The sequence below is a fragment of the Rhipicephalus sanguineus genome, chromosome 1, assembly GCF_013339695.2.
Source record: "Rhipicephalus sanguineus isolate Rsan-2018 chromosome 1, BIME_Rsan_1.4, whole genome shotgun sequence".
Classification (NCBI taxonomy): Eukaryota; Metazoa; Arthropoda; class Arachnida; order Ixodida; family Ixodidae; genus Rhipicephalus; species Rhipicephalus sanguineus.
This window is the reverse complement of record NC_051176.1, coordinates 290,864,333-290,885,129: the sequence shown is the minus strand read 5'-3', so window position 1 is coordinate 290,885,129 and position 20,797 is coordinate 290,864,333. Positions and strand designations below refer to the sequence as shown.

Here is a 20,797-nt window from a genome sequence, read left to right as displayed (position 1 = left end):
ATGTTGACTAGGATTTCAACAACCATCATTTGCCTTATACTAGTAGTGATACCAGTCCAGTAGCTGCCAGTAATGTCACAATTGTAGATGCATCCTGTTTGAAAAACTTCAAACTACCTAAAATGCTCACATCAAATAGGTGGATGTGGACACTGCTGCAGGAGAGCAAGTGGCTTTTTATTCTTTCACCAATGCACACAATGTTGCTCTTTCTGCTTACGGGTGTTATTCACTGTCGCAGGTTTCTCCACCACACCTTTTGTAAATTCAATGTCTTTATTAAATAAAATGTAGAGGCACATGACTTTCAGTGTGCAGTTATGTACAAACGTGAGTGTTGGGCTCTTGTGTGATAATGCCAGCAGACCTGTAATGGCATTCATGGTGACCTTGAGCAGAAAGAGTGATGCACACACCAGGGCTTGGAACTTCACAACCTTTTCCGCCTGGAGGTGCCAGCTGATGAGGTCCTACCTCGCTTGAATCCGATGCAAACCTTGAGGCCCCGCTGTTTTTTGGGTGCTGCATCCCTGTGCATGGCATACGATAATGCTTTCTCTCAGAAATCGAGAACTTTTAAGGGGGGGGGGGGGTAGGGGTGAAACACAGTTGCTGTCTCCACAGCACACACAGCAATTATGCTTCACCTTGTAGAGTAAGAAACCAACCTTCAGTTGGATGAACAATGTTTGACCATGTGCTGCTTTACAACCATTGAAAATATTCCTTGGAGGCTGACACAGAGCTACACCTGGCGACAACTTTCTGTGGCAGCACAGCCAAGGCTACGGAACCAAAGTATTTTAAAAATGCACTTTTCCTGATACTGCCCTGGCATAAGGCTCGTGATGGAATTATTTTCAGTTCATTTTATGTCTTGACTTTTAGTCACCAGAATCACCACTTATCCTAAGCAGTGCTTTAGAGGAGTACTGCCACACCTTTCCAAAACTTGTGGAACATATGTGGTCACCAATTTTTCACTTTGACTTAATTATCTGCCATCAAGTGCTGCCTGCCTCCTTTTTGTCGCTTCTACTGCACTGAACATCGAGCTTGCGCAAAAAACATTGCCTGCCCTGCTCCAAGCTTTGGTTCCAGCAATTTCAGTCTGTTTACTGTATTCAGGTGCTGCGCAGCTATTTTAAAAATATCCATGCTTCAGAACTGCAGACTTTTTCAAAGTGGCGGTAACTACAATTTGGAGAAAACTTATTGCGACACTTCCAATTTTTTGCTGATGTGCCATTCAGCATTACGTTGACAGTTTTATAAAGAAAGACCGAATTTTGTAACGTCCTGCTTGAAGCCCAAAGAAAGCAGTTGAGTTTGGTCATTCAATAGAATTACATTGAGTCGCAAGTATCTAGTTTTTGTCTTGCAATATCAATGAATTATGGCCTAGAATTTCATTTATGAAATTTTCTGGCTGGAGTACAGGAGCACAATGTGTGCCAAATTAAACACAAAAATAGATGCAACACATTATGATGATTACAAATGCATTCAGACTAGGTGCCTTGCTGGGCTTGGAAATTACGAAACAGAATATTACCAGATGTGCCGTAGATACTGTGACTATGGGCCATAAGTTAGCTGGTAATTAATAAATCTCAACTCTTTTTGCAGAGCATTTTTTCTAATACCTTAGGGATGCAACATATATTCAATATGGCCACCCTTTGCCTTTACATGTCCAGGTACGCTTCAGTCAAGGCTTGTAGATCGTCCTGGGGAATATATCTCCATGCTTGCTTCAGTGAAGCTTTTAGGGCTGTGTGACACTGGTGAGCCGATAGGCTCAAGCTTTCAAGAATAGTCCACACACACAAATACATGGGGTTCATTCAGGTCAGGGGTGCTCTCCAGCCATTTTTCTGCTGGCATCAAGTGAGGCGTGTGACACCACTGCTGGCTCTTGTAATTTATGTGCTGGGGCACTGTCCTGCTGCAATCTCCAAGACTGTTTGCAAAGTGGGACTGTGACCAAGGCAGCTCCAAAATTGACTAAGGTATGTACTTGTGTCAATATTTGCTCCTTTTGGCACAAAAACAAGGAGGACGGCCAATGGCGGTTACCCCTGCCCGAACTGTCAAGATGTGAAATGCGAGTTTTCGATAACCTTGCGTCTAGCTGCAGAAGCAAGCTGTGGTGTTGGAGCAAGTGCGCAAGCATTCTGGTTGCTGTGACACGCCTCCACCAAAAAAATTTTCTGGTCAGTGAAGACCACTGTCATATGCTTTCCCCTTGCGACCCATGCAAAAAGCAGCCTGCACTTTTCACATGTTCCCTTTCTGTGGGCTTCCGTCAGCCCATGCCTCTTCTAATGTTTGTAGGGTTCTCACTGTTATGACGCAAGCTTCAGAGCCAGCCTTCCTCCATGGTAGTTTAATTCACAATTTTCTTGAGGTGAGGAGAGGCCACCACGACAGTACGACCTTTGCGAGCTCTGTCCCGAAGCATGCCACACTGTAAAGCCCGATGAATATTGGAATGAACTCTGAGAAGTTTAGCAATCGCAAAGTGTGTGTGTCCAGCATAGCTCGACAAAAGGATTGCAAGTCAATGATGGCTAAGGCGTGCTGTTTTCTAAAAAAGAAAATGCAGACACCAACATAAAACATAGTCGGAACTCAGAAAAAAAAGACCGAATAAATGCTTCAAATCGGAGGCACAGTTATCAAAGTGTATGACAATTATGGCACATGCTGTAAATAGCAGCACAAATCTTCAAAACCACAAGCATGAAGACAACACAAATCGCTGAGAGTTTCAATAATACACGAAAAGTCGTGATTGTGTTGGCGCCAGAGCTACAGAAAGGACTTAAATGCTTGATTAACCATAACAATCATGGCAGATGAACAATTTCAGAGCCAGTGTTCCCCGCAGTAATACTGCAGGGCACTCAATGTTATCATTGCAATACAGATGAATCTATTTATGTAAGGTGATCAAGTGTGCACATGAAGGCAAGCAACAAGACAATGCCAACTGATACGTTGTACCCTACCGAATAAGCATTATGGTGCTGTGCTATGCCAGTCACAACGTGTGTGATAATCATGCTCACGCAATAGGCTATGCACAAGCTATGCTCCAATCCAAAGAATAAATCAGTTTGAAACACAGCATGAGAACACATTGATGTCGTAGGGATTAAGACAAAATATGGTGCTTCTTGAGAGAAGAATGGTAATAAAACTTGAATGCACAGAGAAGTATGACACATCTAAATGTAAGCGTTCTACAATAGAGTATTGTTAAAAGGAACCTCAAGGGACCAGAAAAATGTGTTCTGATCAACAGGAGTTCCGTTTACAGGGCAAGAGGAGCAGCACTATTGTCATACATCCTCCTTCACATTGTTAGATATGTTGAGCACAAGGAAGTGAATGTATAACCTTATTTGTCCTTTGGTATAGGGCACGGTTGATGGCTATTGGATTGACTAGGCTTTGCTAGTTTCTCTTTCAAGGGGGCACGAGTGACAAATTAAAAAAAAAACAACAGTAGCCAAGTAGCATGCAGTTGTACATAGGTATGTGGAACCACCAAGCGCAGCTGTGGAAACTGGGGCTTTAGAGGAAGTTGAAAGATGGAGTAGATCTACTGAAGGGACTCTTGCAGTGCTCAAAATAAAGCCCCATTTTTCTTAACTGTGCTTGGTAGTTCCACAGTTAGCTTTAGTTACTGTGTATTAAAGATGGCATTCTGGATACTATCCTTCTTCCTCAACCGACACAGTCAAACCGTGAGGAAGGGTCTGGATGGATCTCAAAATGTCAGAACTATCTTAATCTATGGCTGGTGTCAGTTCAGCATCTAGAATTCTTTCACCCAGCTAGACAGATATCTGCTGAAAATGTTTAGATTTAAGAATGTAATTTCTAATTGTCCCTGTTTTAAGATATCCTTTAGAGCTTGCTTCTGTGGCGTAGACGAAAAATTCATCCTGGTGAAGGTTCAAACCTGGCCTTTCCAGGGAAGTTGCTCAACCAACTGAGCTAACCACGAGGCTATCAGTTGGCAGTGCTAGGGCAAATTAAGAGACAACTCGAAGCATATCGTTATTGGGTATGGCACATAAGAATGAGGCTGATTGCGCAGAGTTCATGGCTTGATAATGGCCGGGATATGTACAAGTCGGAAATCTGTTAGCACAGTGAAAACACCAATTTACCATATTTTGATATTCTTATGAGCTGGCTTTACAGAGACACTTTTTGTGTGGTGATTTAGTGTTCAACGGCACAGAACAGAGTTGCACTCACTTGTGCCACTTATTCAGTCAGAATTAAACTATACCAACAGGCTCACTGTATAAAGAAATTTGAAGGATCATTCCCGACAATAATATGCATTAAACATAGGCAGCACTTACGCTCCACCTGACGAAGGCCGACTGCGCCGAGTCCCTGGCTTGATAATTGGTCGTGGTTTGTACAAGTCGGAAGACTTGTAACACTTTGAGGACATTGATTCTGACCTGCAGATTACACAATAGCAATTACAATGATGCTAGCCTGGGCAGGCACTTTTTCACCTCACCTAGCTCGTGGTTCACCGCCACTTGGTCGCCGTGTAGGCCGCCGTGATCGATCGTTAACTGATGTGTCTGAAAGCTGGTCAGTCTCATCACATGACATGGCTGGTGCTGTATCCTCAGGAGCATCCTCCCGTGAAATTTTGCGATGTTCTGTTCTTGATGAAGACCGCTCCTCGTGATGTTTTTCCTTCCCATACTTTGCAAGCTCACTGAAGTCTATGGTTCCTGCTGGCCGCTTGCCTGCCGTGAAAATGGATGAGAACTCTTCTGAAACATACTTGGGGTTAATTTTGCGGGTCCGTCTGAGCCCCATCTTTGGCTTGGCCATTGCATCAGAAACATCTGTGGATGGAGAGTTTGAGAGCCCCCTAGCACTGCTGCTGCTCTCACAATGTTCTGGGCATTGTGGCTGGGACTCCTTTGCTGATTCAAGGGCTTCATGCTGTTCTGTAGCCTGCAAATGTACCAAAAAAAATTTAGTTTGCTTTCTTCAGTGATGAACCTGGAGCAAAAATGCCCGTACCTGTTCTATAGATGGTGTTGGTGGCACAACTCCATCGCTTGCACAATGCTCTGTCTCAGATCGGCTCATGCGGTCATCATCCTCATTACTGCTGCTTGTGATTTTCTTAACTGCAAATGCAGAGTGGGCACATCAATAAACTATGACTCAAGCTCATCTCAAGGCACTCACTTTCTCTCAGTGGTATCTTTTTTTTCTCCCTAGATGCAGCACTGTCATTCTCATCTCCCGAAGATACACTGATGCAGTCATCATAGGAAGACAGATCGCTGGTATGCACTGAGCTGACTGTCACATCGGACCAGGCACCATCCGATTCATGACCATCTGAAGCATCTCGCCTCAGTCGCTTTTTCTCTGGGGAGTGCGTCTAAAAAAAGTTAAGAAACATACTTACTGGTATTTTATTAAATCACAATGAAGTAACAACATACCTTTCTTCTAGCTGCTTCAGGTCTGTCCTCCACTGTGGGACTTTGCTGCTCAAGTGGTGCTGCATGGCTGGAGCTACTTGCTTGCTCACTATTCTCCACTTGCACTTCATTATCTATTGTACGCTCCTCATGCAGCATTTCTTCAGCTTGTTTCTCTGTGTTGGTGCTCACCAGCTGCAAGTCGGCTCCACTGCTACCCAAGTGCTTGTCACTGACGTAAGAAAACCTCAAGATCTCAGCTTCCTTTGCTTCAACTAACTGTAATGCACCATGGGAGCTTTCATCAATAACCGCTAATGAAGTTTCCCGAGAAATTGCCCCAGACATGCTCTCACAAATTTTTGCTCCCGTCTGTTCCGCACAGCACGAAATATTTTCCTCTGAATTTTCTTGCAAAACATGTGTTGGCGCTTCCAGGGAAGTATCATGACAAACATTTGCATGGTCATGCTGTGATGAACCAGAAGCATTGGCATTCATTTCAGCAGGCTGTGTTCTTAAAGTTTCTAGCATCTGCATATGGAATAATGCATCATCAGCTCCTTGGAATAAATTGCGAGATACAGGTTGCAAAACTTTTTCAGAGGGCATTTTTTGTAAAGTTTCACCATCTTTGTTGTCAGATGAACCTTGCTTACTGTATGCTTGCTTTTTATCCTTTTCATGGCTTCGCACTTTTCGAGAACTTTCACCATGTTTCTCGGATGACTTACTTGACTTGTGCTGCCTGGAAGAGTCTCTCGTGGAAGAACGGTCTTTGTCTCTTCTATTCTCACCATGTGACCTGCGACTGTCAGAATGATCCCTGGACTTGTCTTCTCGAGAATGCCTGTCACTGTGTCGGTTTCTGTCATCGTGGCGTTGGCTACTACTGTAATGACGGTGCTTATCATCTGACCGCTTTCGCTCGTTCCTGCTGTCACTCTCTTTTGATCTACTGGACTGGCTCGAGTATCCTTTGCTCCGCTCATCTTTTGTAGCATCTGCCCTGTTTCTTTGGGTTTCCTCCCTTGAAGATCCTCTGTCTCGAGATGTGCTGTACTTGTCTCGTTCTTTCAGTAGATCTCTGCTTTCTCTACTGGAATCACTGTCACATTTATTAGACTTCTGAATTTTTGATCTGCTTGTATCAGAGGTCTTTTTTGATGTATAACTTTTTGAATGCGAATCTAACCTACCAGAATGTGAACTGAATTCTTTGCCCTTCACAGAATCTACCTTCCGTTCTTTCTTGTCTTTGTCCATGGGCTTGACCTCCATCTTTGTCATGTCAGCTACTACATCAGTATCCTTCCTGTCAAATTCATTCATGGTAGCTTCTCTCTTCAATCGGTCATGTTTTGTGTCATCTAATGACACAGGAAGCTCGACATCTTCGGTGACAGGCCTGTCATCTGCACTGCCACTCTGACTAATTGCTTGCGAGTCTGACTCCAGATTGTCTACTGGCCCAGGAACAGGCAGCTCGGATGTCTCATTTGGAGCAGTATCAACAGGTTCTGCTGAAGTGTCACAGAACTCGTAACTTTCAGCTGTCTCAGCTGGCAGCTCTACAGGAATGTCTTCAGTGTGCTCATTGCTCTCTGTCACAATCATGAGCTGATGTTCAGACGACGAGTCCGTTAGGCCATCAGGCATCAAGGCTTCTGTGTATGGTTTGGGAGAGCAGCTGCTAGGGACGTCCTGTGTTGTCTCATCTAAAGGAGAACAACAATTATACCAGCTTTTACTGCTTCAACAAAGCAGTCAGCATTTTCACATCTAAAGTTCTGTTCATGTGTGACAGATGTTCACTGACCTTAGCAAGAGCAATCTACAGGCTCCCCGTTAAAGGGAAGAAAAATATTTAGGCCCAGCTGCTGCATTGTGGATCACAACCACCTCCATTAATGATTGTCTATTCCATAAGGAGCACAACCAAGCTTCTAGCATGGTAAAGTTGCTACAGTAAATAGGAACACTGTTACAACATGCTTAATTAGTTTTTCCCCCAAGATTACCTACTGTATCTCGGATCAGAAATTCTAGATGTAGGTTGTCCTTAATTAGGCCTCCTCAGCTGTCTTAATTAAAATTAAGTCAGGACAGAATGCTTGCTACTGGCCAGTGAGCAGCTGCACATGAATTGCAACAAGTGTATAACTTTTAAATATCTCGCTATTTAAGCCAATGAGTTCTCAAGTCTCTGATGGTCATCAGTAACACACAATAAACGACAATATAAGTGCCTTTGGCAGCATTTGTAGATGCTAGTCGCAACACCACAATTTCATTTTCAGTCTAACCCACTGTCAAACTTAACTAAGCAAGAGAGGAAAATGCCCATTTCCAATACCCAATGTTGATGGTGACATTGTAGATGGCAACTTGTCCATTCACTTCAGAGGCAATGCACAAGGTATGTACAAGTGGTACTGTAGATATCTTGATGATGTCACCAGTTCAGTTCTTTGATTGATGCCTTGCGACTGCGGAACAATGCTTAATGCCCATTACTCCATATGCCGATATGCTCTGCTGGCTAACCATATACAAGGTTTGCCCTCCCCACGTGTGAGGTAGCCAACCAAGCACGTTCTTAGTTGACCTCCTTGCCTTTCCCTTTCGTTTCTCTCTCTTAAAAATCAACCTCACTGTAATGTTGGCAACTTATGTCAACTCAATCTAACAGTGTAACCTTGCCTGCCCTGATAATGTCCAAGACAGCAATGCTTCTCTATGCTGGACATGGAAAGTATGCCCGTGCACTGGACTCTTATGATTTATAAGTTCTGAAGTTGCATCTAGTGTGCTAGGTCACAATGACGCTCAATGCAGCACCTTGACTGAGACGCTGCAGAAACAGTGCCACTTCGACAGCAGAAAGTGCTTTATTAGATGAATGCTATATAATACACCAATTAAAATGCTCCAAAGACCAGCAAATTTAATTGAAGATTTTTATTTCATGTATCAAACAAGTTCTTTTGCTTCCACTTAAAAAAAAAAAAGTAAAAACACAGGTCCTTTCATGATCATGTAGCACGATATATTTATAATCAACAATGTAACATTTGTAAAGCTTTATAACAGAATGACACTTCTCAAAAACACCTCCCAAACAAATTTTGCATTCTAGAACTAAAAATACACACATGGGTGCTTAAAGAATCTTTTACGGTGACAACAATTGCATCATTATTTGTTTACACTATTGCACTTTGCCCTTGAAATGCCACGCACACTGAATAATTAACATACTTTCTATACTCAGCATTAAAACTAGCTCGAATCATGCATTCAGATCACTGCTTGTCAAGGCACTGGACAATATAAGAGGTCAGTGCACTTGCAAGTCTTTCCAGCAGCAATAAAGCATTCCTGTCACTGAATATATATTCATTGTCACTCTTGTTTTTACTATTACATTAACAAAAAATTGATTGTATGTGTATGTGTATATATATATATATATTTCTCTGTTCCTTCTATACATGTCTGCATTTTGCACGATTGCCAGACAATATCGAGATCCACAATGACATTCATTACAGTTTTGACAGTGCATGCTGTAATATATTAATGTACCCAAGTGGAGGATGCATTATAAAAACAAAAAAAAAAAGTTTATACTTCTAATGTGCAGAATGTGTCATCCCCAAAATTAGCCACAGCAGTACATAAAAGGTGAAGCTGCTAGCATAAGACATTTTTATAAGTCATCATTGAAGAGCATATGAGCACAACCTGCATGTATGTACACATGTAATATCACGATGTGATGATTGTGAGTTATCACAAAATCGACTGGAATCAACCATGGCTTTCCACTACATCGAGCATTTTTGCATGTGTGCTGCTGGTGTCCCAAGAGTTGCCACAACATAGCAACCAAATTGTTATGTTGTCAGATATAAGGCAGTGGTTAGAGGTGCCGCACAATAAAACAAGAAGGATTATTCTTTCATTCTAGAGGGGAAGTTCTTGGAACGCCTTACTGTCAATGCTTGCCCCTACTTTATCTTGGAAACACAGGCTTGTCGGGAAGAGCCCAGTCAGAGATAAAGTAGTTTTGCTCTGTTAATGTAAATGCTAGTTTAATTACAAGATAAGAGATCATTGTTCCCAACGAAAGTAACATGTTGAGATGAGCATGGATTACCTGATCTCCAATAAATTTTGCCAAGACTTTGAGGCTTCTTAAGGAAACCAGTAACACAAGGACACACGTTGAGCAGCAACTGTCTGGAAAAATTACTCATATGAAACTCGTAGGGCAGGCGAAGAAAACGCTGCTTTTTCTTCAATGCACACTAACGTTTTATTGTGCCCCATGTTATTGTGTAATATTTTATTGGTGGAGGCCCGCCTTCACTTTCAAGGCATAATCTCCACTACACCATTTTAAAAAAAATCCTCCTTGTGGAAAAACGCTACTTGTTTAGGCTATATGGGGCTGCAGGAAAAATGACCTACTTCCTTTGGCAGTGCTGTTTTCTAGCAACAGGGTCTCTCCACATGCATGCACTATAATCTAGCAATGAGGAAAGGACTGCCATTAGCCTAATGCACAAAGCTCAAGACATGGCACCTTTTGTTGCAACAGCTGTAGCATGTATTCGGGCCAAGACACTTCTGTTGCGTCATTAAATGTCACCGCTCGAGCTCTGGAGAAGTGGCTCCTCTCGCCACAGCCTCTGGAGATTATATATATATATATATATATATATATATATATATATATATATATATATATATATATATATATATATATATATATATATAAAGGCGGGCGATATATATCTTCCGAGAGACTCGGCTGTCACAACCACACCATACAATATTAAACATGCATTGCTGTTAGCAACGGGGCGGTTAGTAGTCGAAAGCATCGTCAAATACCTATGCTGAATTCAGACTTTGGCGGCAGTGGTGGTAAGGCCGGTGTTTGAGGCGGTGGTGGCTGGTTGATAGAGTCTGTCTCGGCAACCGGCTGCTGCTGGGTCGAGCAGTCCTTCTCCGAACTCAACCCGAGATACTGACGCACGCCGTTCTCCACCTCGGGTGTGAAGACGTGGTATATCTTTGGATTTACTATCTGGTCGACCAGATGGTCCATACCTGCCGACAGCATGCCCGACCTGGGAAGCAGGTACACCATCAATGAAAGTAGACGCGAACCGAGAAACTAAAGGCGCAACTACTCACTCGTTTATTTCCCGGCGCATCATGTCTCGAACATGGTTTTTGTTCATGTCAGGAGTCCATGTCTGCGTTGACAGGAACTTCGTGATGTAGCCCTCGATTCTTTGCTTCAGGTTCAAATAAGCAGGCTGCAACAGCAACAAGCGACGATGTTGCATTGACATGTTTCTTTTCATCATGCTAAGCTACATCGCGCAAAGGTGGCTTACCTTCGTGTCGACATCACCGAGGCAGTCTCGCCTTAATTTATCAAAAAGACCACGGGATTTCAAGTGGCTTACAATGCTTGCTGTTAATTTAGGGTCGCCTGGCGGCAGTTCTTTCACGCTTGAACTAGAAGTCATGTTTGCGCTTAACTACAAAGTCTCCAAGTATACACATCAAGTTCTGCAAAATGTCGTGGCTACGCATTCCAATCGTATAACTAGAAACCAGTCAAGGAAAGAGATGTGAAATGAGGCAAATAGTTCAACCTCCCCCAACAGATATCAACCGTCAACGCTACGCTGCGCACACCAGCAGATACGCTGAGTACAGTACACTGAGTAAGCGTGCGCAACGGCAGCCGCAGTGGCCGCAGCGCCGCACCTTACCACCATTACCACCGACAAGTCTAGCATGCGTCTCAGGGGCTGGTAACACTGGTAACACTCGCACACGGTACAGTAATGGCGGCGCCCTTGCTAGTACACTGTACTTGTGGTAAACGTTGCTTGTGGTCAGAGATTCCTCTAGAGTCTGTGATGACTCTAAGGGGTCCAGTACACTCTAGTGGCTCTAGTGTGTGGTCGAACATACGGAACATAGCCAAAAGCCAAAGCAGGCCAAAGCAGCCAAAGTCGTAGCTTTGGTATATTAGCTTTGGAACGCGCCAATCTGCGCCAATGCCTGTATAGTTTCGGGAGGGGTGGCTCTTTATTCCGTGGTTTAATTGTTTGGCATATCGTTTCGACAGTGTTTCGTTGCTTGGGCTGTTTACGTAGCACACGGGGCAGTCATGGAATTTGAATATAGCGTAATAAGCCAGCCACCTGTCGACGACAGCCCCACTTGCATCCCATTACCGTGTTACGGCCGTGGTCTTCCGCTAACTCCACTTGCAGAACTACCTATATACCAGTACCTGAAGAAACAGCACGAAGAAGAGCTGCTGCAGTCCGGGCGCGCTGTGAGTTTCGTGAAGCTGCCTAGAGCTTTGTTCCTTCGAGCGCTTATGCTTCTGTGTATGTATTGCAGAATGAAGTCCCCTCCGGCATTGGACGAGGAAGGATATCGACGCTTTCCTCTGTGAGTATCGCACCTGCCGTCCACGCGCTACATTTGTAAGGTTTCGTCGATTTGTCTGCTCTTTGTGCGCGAGCTCGAAAAATTGAGCACCCTTCTCTTTGTTTTGACAACGCAACGAGCGTCGCTTGCACAGCAAGAGTACAGTAGTGCAATATGCATACGAGCTCTTTGGAGGTTAAATTGACGCAAGGTTTGGTTACGTAGTAGTTGGTATTCCATTGTAAACCTGCGTACAGCGCAAAGACGAGGGGACGGAATGTTAAATAACGCCAGATGTGACGCGTTACTGCCACAGTGTCGGTGCAGACGCGCAGAAGAAAGGCCACAGCAGGCAAGCGGTCAAGCCCCAAACCAAACCAGCCCCCACATTTATTGTCGGTCCAGCTTTTATATCCTCACTGGGCGGAGCAGTCACCGGCGAGCTCGGACGCCGCAGCCGTCCTGGAACGCGGCGTCGCTCAGTCGAATGGCGGAGCACGTCCATGCGTCCCGCGTTCGTCGAAGCGCTGGATGCGTTCGCTGCAACGCCACAAGATGATTAGTCCTCCACTACGGTGTCCCTCATACTCATGTCGTGGTTTCGGGACGTAAAACCCCAACAATACGAGTGGACAGAAAGAACGACGGAGGCAAGTGCTGGTATTCGTCCTTCTTTTTGTCCCCTCGTCTTTGTCTGCGCTGTACGAAAGATTACAACCTATAAAGACAGATGAAATGAGTTAGTCAAAGCTTGTACAGTTACACGTTAGGCTTATATGCAGGCGTGCCTTCAGAGTTTGTGGCTGCATCGGATCCCGGTCGCGGCGGCCGGATTTCGATGGAGGCGAAGTGCTCGAGGGTCGTGTACCAGTGTTGTACGCAACGGCATTTCAGGAACTATAGGCCTGGCTCCTCGCCGAAAGGGGTATTCAGACGGGGGAGAAATGCTCGGGGGGTAAAGGCGGAGCCTAGTGACGTCAACTCGCGAGGAGAAGTCGCCACAAATGCCCCCCACTCACACGGACGGGGCGAACGGAGGGGGAGACCAGTGTTACCAGACTACTCCTGTGGCTTGTACCGCCCGTTTCACCAGCTGCTGACGACGATGACCCCAGCTACAGATGACCCCAACTGCAGACTGGACATTCACTGCCGCTCTCTGCAGGAGCAAGTGCAACAATGTGGCCAAACAAGAGCCAGAAATTCCGCCACATCCCCCACCGCCGGGGGATTGTTTGTCCTTTCGGGGAAAACGTCCCCGTCTCCTCCGAGGAGGCGCGGGGGGGGTCACGCCCACTCGCTAATCCGTGACGTCGCGGTCACGTGATCCGCAACCCCCCCGTCTCCCCCGAGCATTCCTCCCCCGTCTGAATACCCCTGAAAGGACGTAAAAACGTCGCAGTAGTCCGGTACTTACGTTAACAAGACTCGGCTGCATGCATGCTGGTTTTTCTGCTACAGCTTTGAACAGTTGTAGTTTGAGAGGTTTTTCAGACAGGAAGAAAAACATAAGTTAGCACAGTGTATTTATACATGCAGACAAAAAAAAACCTACGGTTGCCGTCCTTGGAGAACAGCGGCCACCGTAACTGCCGCCGCCGCTTTGAAACATGCAGACGAGCCCATAGGCGACAATCCTAACAGTGCGCTGCTGGCTCGATAGAGGGCGAGAGCAGCAGCGCCACCATACCAGCTCTCGAGGTCTATAGTCGAATACAACTTAAGAAGTCAGGAGAGGCCCCGCCCTGACGACCGAAGCGCGGCAGCTGATTGCCTCCGCGACTAAAGAAATAGTACCGCTCATGCACGCGCCGATGGTCTCCGAAGGCGGAGCCACCGGCCGTCCCGCTCATGTCGTCAGTCCCGAGTGCACGCCCATTGGTGCAGGCTTGTGTTCATCCGCCTTTGAGGAGGAAATGCCGCTGACTTCTAAAGTTGCATCCGACTATAGACGAATTCCACCGGACATATGTCATGAAAATGCAGTGGCGCTGTCGTCGGGCGTTTAGTTTCGCGCGGTAGGCAAAAGCCGCTGTGCCTGCCCCAGTTGCTGTAGTGTTTTCGCTGGCGCGTGCACTGTTTGCCGTCATGTAACGAAGAGAAAACGCTGTACCGATGAGCTGCGTTGCGGTTACTTGCGGAGGAAGCTACAAAAGAGGCGGAGTAACGTTCTGTCCATTTTTTTTTATGAAGACCGTCTCAAGAAAGTGACCGCAGCTGTTAAACACGTGAACTTGTCTGCGACGCCGGCTCATAGGTTGTGTGACAAAATTTGAGCGGTTTGTGCGGCTCGTTTTACCTAACGAAAAACGATTAGCTTTGTCAAAAGTGTGCCATTGTATTGTGCCGTACAACATTTTCTGGCATAGCCTTGTGTATAGCCAGTGGAAGCATGTTTACCTACGTAAGCGGTGTAAGCTTTGTAATATGCGGAGAATTCATCATGATTGAACAATGTGGAAGTCAGAGGGGTCAAAAGGATTTTGTAGTATTCGCGTGAACTAAATGTGTGGCTCGGGTTCATTAACGATCGAAAGCACGACTTTGGCTACACTTTTCCAATTGTATGCGGCTGCGAGGACACACGCAACACAAGTGCATTGGACACGGCTGTTCTGGCTGCGATACACATTAAGATGTTTCCTTGTCTGTCATACCCCACAGGCGAACTGCAATCGTGAAATGTTCAGAGTCTGTTTACGGGCTGTGGGCCTTCGCGGTCTCGGCTTCGGCGTACGGTTAAAGCCGGGACCCGTGGTTGTCGAACCTGACAGATGTGTAGCAGCCTTGTCCATGACATGTAGTGATTGTGTAATACGTTATCGCAGCTGTATCGCTGATTAAAGTGTCACCGAAATCGCCCTTCACGTTGAGTAACTAACTCAGCAAATTTGTTTATGTGCGAGGGTTTACCATAACGATTATGGACCTGTTCGTAATGTTACTCCGCGCATTTTCATACAGCAGCAAAGCGCGTCTTGCGTGGCTAAGAGGTCTGTACTTGCATTAGTTACCAAATTAAAATGTACAAGTCTGACCAAGACTACAGTAACGTTGATGGCATTTCGCAAATCAGTCACATTCGTGGCGTCAATATACCTGATGTTATGGTGAGGTCATCAGAGGTAGAGTTGCACGTCAACATAGTTTTTATATATTCATTTCAGAGTCCTTGTTGGGGCCACGAAAACTTCCTCTGTTGCGGCCGTCCCTTGTAAACACGCGGGAGGCGCACCGACGCGCGGTGCTCGGAGGCAGCTTTGCAGCTGCTGTGCCAGTTGTCACGTGATCATAGAGGGCGGTGGCGAGCTTTGGGCTGAGCAAAGCCTACGCGCCGCGTCGTTGCTATAAGCGCCTCAGTATGTCGACGGCGCCTACCGCTGATTACAAACATGGAGTAGGTCTGTAGTTACTTTTGGGAAGAATGGAGGGACGCCACCATTCCGTTAAAAATCAGTGGAACTATAACGGTAACTCGGTACATTTACGAGGGAACGGCGTTCCTTCTGTAAACGTTCCATGGCATTGAAAAGATGTATACACAAGTACGTGGCATGTCATGCAGAGGAGGGCGGTTAGGCAACCGCATGAGGCCCATAAAACTGCCGCTCGCCTGTCACATCACTGTTCGCAATGCCCATAGACTGTCGCGCCACCAAGTGGATGTCAGGAGGAGAGTTAGCAGACGATAAAGCGGCAGTCTCTCCCTTCTTTGGATGTGCTAGCCCGATTGTTAAGAAGTTCGCAGGAAAGAAACACTACGACATTGCATGTTTCGTGTACCAGTGAACAAAGTGGGCCCTCCGTGACAAGATGAATGGGATTCATTTTTGCGAGGCGCGAAGTTTATCTGAAAATACGTAGTGACACAACCTGGGCAAGTCATGCAGCCAGTGATGACCCACAGCGTACACAGTTTAGCTCTGAAATTTACTGCAGCCAGGCAGGTTAGTGAAATGTTAGTCTTACCTTTTCTGTTGAAACTCTCGTTGTTTCGCTTGTATGTAGCATCCATCGGTGTTTTTGTAGTACCTGAAACCCATAACAATGTACGCGGGGAGTTGCATGAGCTTGGGACATCCTCTTCTATAACTGAAAAATATATCTGCCTTCGTAGTCTATAGATAATAGATTAAAAGTAACACGCTTTATATTTAGTCAAAAATGGTTGGTTGATCCCTCCATCATAGGAATCGGTATAACACGAAAGTGAAACGTGTCGTCACAGAAGTAGTTTATTGTTTATAGTGCATTGGCATATGAGAACTTGTACAATGTCTAGTGTTGTTTGGCAGATATAGCACCACTTGATGTTGATGCATCGCACTCACGTTGACTCCTAGTGACACATCTCCGTGTCGACGACAAACGCCCATGATCATGATTTAACCCTTGCGGTAGCTGAAGTTCTTAATGTATACGGGGACTCCGCATACGGTGAATCCTTCGCAAAGATGGCATCAACAAGCACATAATAAACACTGATACTCGACATGCACTCCTTCAAAGCGTCATGAAATGCGAAGAGAAACGCTACGCGTGTCGTGTCTTCCCTGGCCGTAACTTTTCACAGGACGAGCAGGGAACGCGGTGCGACAGCCAGGCGAGCGTCGGAGAGCTATTTGTCGATATAGATGGTTGCTGTGAGCAAGGCTTGTGCTAAAAACCCCACCTCACGGTGTGTTAAAGTGTTGACAAAATAAACTTGTATTGGAAATGTGCTGAACGTAGTTGTTGCAACGGCACGTTTTTTTTTTTTTTTTTTCCGAGCCTGGTGGCACAGATGTCACCGCCCCGTTATAAAGTGGACGCTCATAGCATCCATCCATCCAAGATCACTGTGAGTGGCAAGTGTGAAAGATAAAAGGCGCTTTCATGTCGCCTCCGTAATGTGTTTGGCGGTAGCTCAGTGGGCTAAACGCCCGCCAGTCATCGTCGCGGACCGAGAGGTCGTGGGTTTGATTCCCGTCGACGGAACTTTGTCTTATAGTTTTTTTTCTTTGCCATCTGATGACATTCATTTTGCTGACGTACTTCCGTGACGGAAATACGTCAGAAAGTCTTGGTGGACCCCGGCGTAAAACACTTTCGTGTTAAAAGAGCTGTATGAATCGTGCTAGCAAACATTAAGTCATTCGGGGCTATGCTCACTCAATGGCTATCATGAACTATGACCAAGTACAGGCCGCATTGCGGGCTCAATCATGAACTCAGTAAACTCATTTCGAAGGATATTCAACGTGACTAATTGATGGAATCTATGTATATCCACATTAATATCCACAGCTAGATTGATTACAAGTGATTAATTGTAGTCGAACTCTCACGTCATCGAGGTCATTTCCAAATAGTGCCGCTCGTGGTGCTCATCGTGTGATACATTTAGTTTAATTTCTCGGTAAGTAGGGCACTGCTGTTGATAATATTGCCGTTTTAGACGTCATACATTGAGCTTTCACTCTGACATAAATTGCTATTTGCCTTTAGTGTCCCTTTAACCACCTGTACGGAGTATTTTTCACAATCGTAAGTCACTTGGGGTGTACTTGATGTACAATAGTGTTGAGATCAAAATAAAATAGCTTTTTCTGATGCGGTGCATGTAGCGCAAATTTTGTGGCCGCATGCTGCCAAGGCTCGACGAGCGAAGCGAAATGTGCAGTTGCGGCCACAAGCCGCACCACTGAGTTGCCAAATGAACTCCGCCTGTTCCTTCCAAACGGTGTCGTTGATAAATCCTTCGACGCTGCAAAAAGCCGCGTGTGCATTCGTTTTGAGATGCTGATCATACCTGTAACATCCAAGAGAAGTGAACTGCGCACTGCGCGTTCCTGACCACGCAAGCAATGACGACGGTGCAACATGTTTAGAAACCATCGTCACGCTAAACATGCGGTCTCGTGCAGCAACGATGGTGTTACTCGCTAAGGGCCTGTTACTACTGCATATTCGTCAGGCAGGCGCGTTACGTATATTTGGAGTGCCGTTCAGTTCATACGTGTTCTGTAGCATGTGCATGATTTCGCAAAGCATTGTTGATGCGCGGTAGCGGAGCTGAAGTATAAAACCGCGGTAAATAATGAGGTGGTGTACCGTGGTGAACATTTAGCACTTCCTATCGTTTGGGCAAGTACTTTGGTCCGATATAAATTTCTCTGAAGCTCAAGACTTCATCCGGTGAAGGCGGCACGGGGCGTACGTCCGTGCATCCTATCTTTTCCTATGCGTAGATCTAAGCAAACTGGTTGACCCTCCTCCCGCAGCCATCTTGGATTGCACGGCGCTCCACCTATAGGTTCTGGACATTGCGAATGTTGCATCCTGGTTTTCACTTCATGGTGGTGAGGCTACACGTAACGGTGGTGAGGTGAAACTTTGGTTGGACTTCTCGAGTGGGAGCGACTTGTAGCGTGCAGCGTATGCTTCCGCCGTTTCTGTTCGCATGCTCGCTGACTGCTTGGCTTGGACACAGTTCCTGGGAGTGTTTTTCTCGACGCATGGTCTTTTGGCAGCTATGGGCAAATCTCTGCTTTTTGACACCTGGTTTTGTGGATGGTAGGGAAAAGCCCCGTAATGCAGTGGACTCGGGCACCAGAGTGGCGCCATCCCGATCCCTTCGATGGTTACGTTTGGGCAGGCATTGTTTTAGCGTTAGAGTTATCTCCGCGGCTAACAGCCCAGTTCAGTTCGACAGCCGCTCCATAGGAAACATGTCTGTCATGCAATAAACTATACGCGTACATTCAGCGCTACATTCTTGTTGTGCCCGCTAAGCCTGCCCTCGCCCATACGAACTTTGTTTACTTTTTTTTTTTCATTTGCGTACAACATGGCAGTACCCTCCAGAACTTCGGTGGAACGGTTGTTGAGCATTGTCAACAATATGCCGATGAGAAAGTATGTTCGTCTGTTGTACGCTAGCATCGAGGTGCAACACTTGCATGGAGTTCAAGCGTGATACTTTCCTAAGTTGCAAATATTTATACTGGACATTATTTTACACTCATACTGCAACATTGAATCAGTACACCTTAAACGCCTATATATTATTCAATTCAATGTGGTTTCTTGTGCAAGAAATTTAATGGTATTGGTGCACGTGAGGAAATATGTTTTTGAACATCTGAAGCGCAGTATCTTGACTGTGCACTTGAAGACCAAATGAAAAGTGCCACATGTGTTGCGCTTGTAATCAACAAGCACAGATGTTGAAGTTTGTCATGTCTGAACTATATCCGGTGCTCTTTAAAAAAATTGGAGAAGCTTGCACTTAGCTGCACAAGGCTTGAAACAGTGAAACTGGACGATTCTGAAGACTAGGTCTTAGCTAGGGGATACAGGTTATTTCTAGGTTGCTTCTAGGTCGTTGCTAGGCTTTAAGCTAGATGATGCTAGGTTGTTTTTACGTTCATTCTCAGCGCAGAGAGGTTCCAGTTAAACCACAGACAGTCACAGTCGCGACATGGATGTCCAAACTCCACAGACAGAAACTCACACTGACACCAAGCGTTCGCACCTCTCATAGATCTATGGGCACGTCGTTGGCGTAGGCCTTTCATCGCTTTTGGGGTCTTCTCGCAGCCGCCATTGCCTTTCCCGTTGCTTAGTATTCTGTCGTACGTACTTGGAGTCTTTGGCTTGCCGCCGTCGCTTCGCAGCCATTTGTTGGGCTAACTGTTGCCTTCTTCATATTTAATGGACCAGTGGTGAGTAGTGGGATCTACCCAATTTTTGTGGCACATACCAGTTTATGATGATGATAGCTTTCTGATAGCTCACACAGATTACGGCTAGCCTAAGCAGTGCCTCCTCTATTTTTCAGTGCCTGGGTGAACGCTCTCCTCGGGCCGTCGAGCGCGCGCTCCGCGTCCGATCGCCGCTGCCGCGTGGTGGCGCTGTGCAAGTAGACTACGGGAAGGTGGCGCTGAACGGCCGCACGTATCACGAATCACACGAATTCGTGTATGCATCAGAGTTTAATTGCATTTGTGCTTCTTGCAGGCTTTCACAGGTACAGGGGGATGGAAAGAAACGTGAACATAGCGGCGTGCTGTTTTTATCACGCTCTAACCATGGTGGCAATAAAAAGATGCTAGATTGTATTTTATTGTGTCATGGATGACGTCGTGTTCTCATAAATCATTCAGGCTATAACCACTTGAAAATAGATGCGAAACAGCAAAGAATGCAGTTGCCGCATGTTCGCGTGTCTTTCCATCCCCGCTGTAAGTATTCCGCAGGCAGACTGTCAGGCCATGCTGCCGGTTCGATACTTGCACTCGAGTTTGATAGTATATTCGCGTCTTCTATTTCAGGCTATTGCAACCGCCCTAATGCCTTCGTATGCATACTGATGTGTTCCACTCTGCAAATGGAACTGAAGGAAATCACGATTGTCCTTTTTTTATTTCACTTTATTGAAAAGAAAAAAAATCTCACAGGGTTCCTTATGCATTCATCTAAGACGACTGAAAGGCGAAAGCCATCTTTTTCTTTTTCTTGTAGTCAATGTATTGAACATTCCCTGCCTCCCTCCAAGATATTTCTGCGCCTAACGTGGTTTTATTACAGCCTCAAGGATCGGAGGCAGTGCAAGCTTTCTGCACATCAGTGGAGGCATGCACTGCCTCCGTGATCGGCCCTTTTTGACCAACCGAAGATGTAATATGACGACGTCACGTTATGTGACATCACGACGATGTCACAATATTATATGATCTATGACGTCATATGATGACGTCATCACGTAATTATTTTTGCATCACTCGTGCTGACGCCGCCGACGGTCAATTTTCGTGTTTGATGAGGCATCTAAGGCTTTCGCCTTAATACACTTCAGC

At 45.6% G+C, this 20,797-nt stretch overlaps 2 protein-coding genes across 7 annotated transcripts in view; one reads left to right on the top strand and one right to left on the bottom strand.

Moving 5' to 3' along the window:
• Nucleotides 1-257: 257 nt before the first annotated feature.
• On the bottom strand, nt 258-11,294 carry LOC119379252 (biorientation of chromosomes in cell division protein 1-like 1). The gene is made up of 9 exons (XM_037648501.2): nt 10,901-11,294; nt 10,695-10,819; nt 10,389-10,627; nt 5,508-7,204; nt 5,245-5,443; nt 5,074-5,183; nt 4,553-5,004; nt 4,386-4,490; nt 258-530 (listed from the first exon to the last, which is right to left on the bottom strand). Exons 1-9 carry the CDS (start codon nt 11,033-11,035, stop codon nt 431-433), a joined length of 3,162 nt encoding a protein of 1,053 aa, XP_037504429.1. The 5' UTR covers nt 11,036-11,294; the 3' UTR covers nt 258-430.
• A 258-nt stretch (nt 11,295-11,552) lies between these two features.
• LOC119379251 (uncharacterized) overlaps nt 11,553-20,797 on the top strand; it is a 168,989-nt gene continuing 159,744 nt past the window's right edge. For 3 of the 6 annotated variants that reach the window (XR_007414842.1, XM_037648500.2, XM_037648498.2), the window contains exons 1-2: nt 11,555-11,859; nt 11,928-11,978. Coding sequence is in view for 5 of the 6 variants with exons in the window: in XM_037648500.2 (XP_037504428.1) it covers nt 11,689-11,859; nt 11,928-11,978 (222 nt within the window). In the remaining variant the exon portion in view is untranslated. Of the gene's footprint in view, nt 11,860-11,927; nt 11,979-20,797 lie in introns of all 6 variants that reach the window. The other 3 variants (XM_037648499.2, XM_049411916.1, XM_049411917.1) reach the window with 2 other exon arrangements.

Bases quoted from the DNA above. Each gene is read 5' to 3' on its own strand.
- LOC119379252 (XM_037648501.2), bottom strand. From the start codon at position 11,035: ATGACTTCTAGTTCAAGCGTGAAAGAACTGCCGCCAGGCGACCCTAAA. The intron at 10,820-10,900 runs GTAAGCCACCTT...TTGCTGTTGCAG, and splicing joins TCGGTGATGTCGACACGAAG to CCTGCTTATTTGAACCTGAA. The intron at 5,184-5,244 runs GTGAGTGCCTTG...CTGCATTTGCAG, and splicing joins AAAGATACCACTGAGAGAAA to TTAAGAAAATCACAAGCAGC.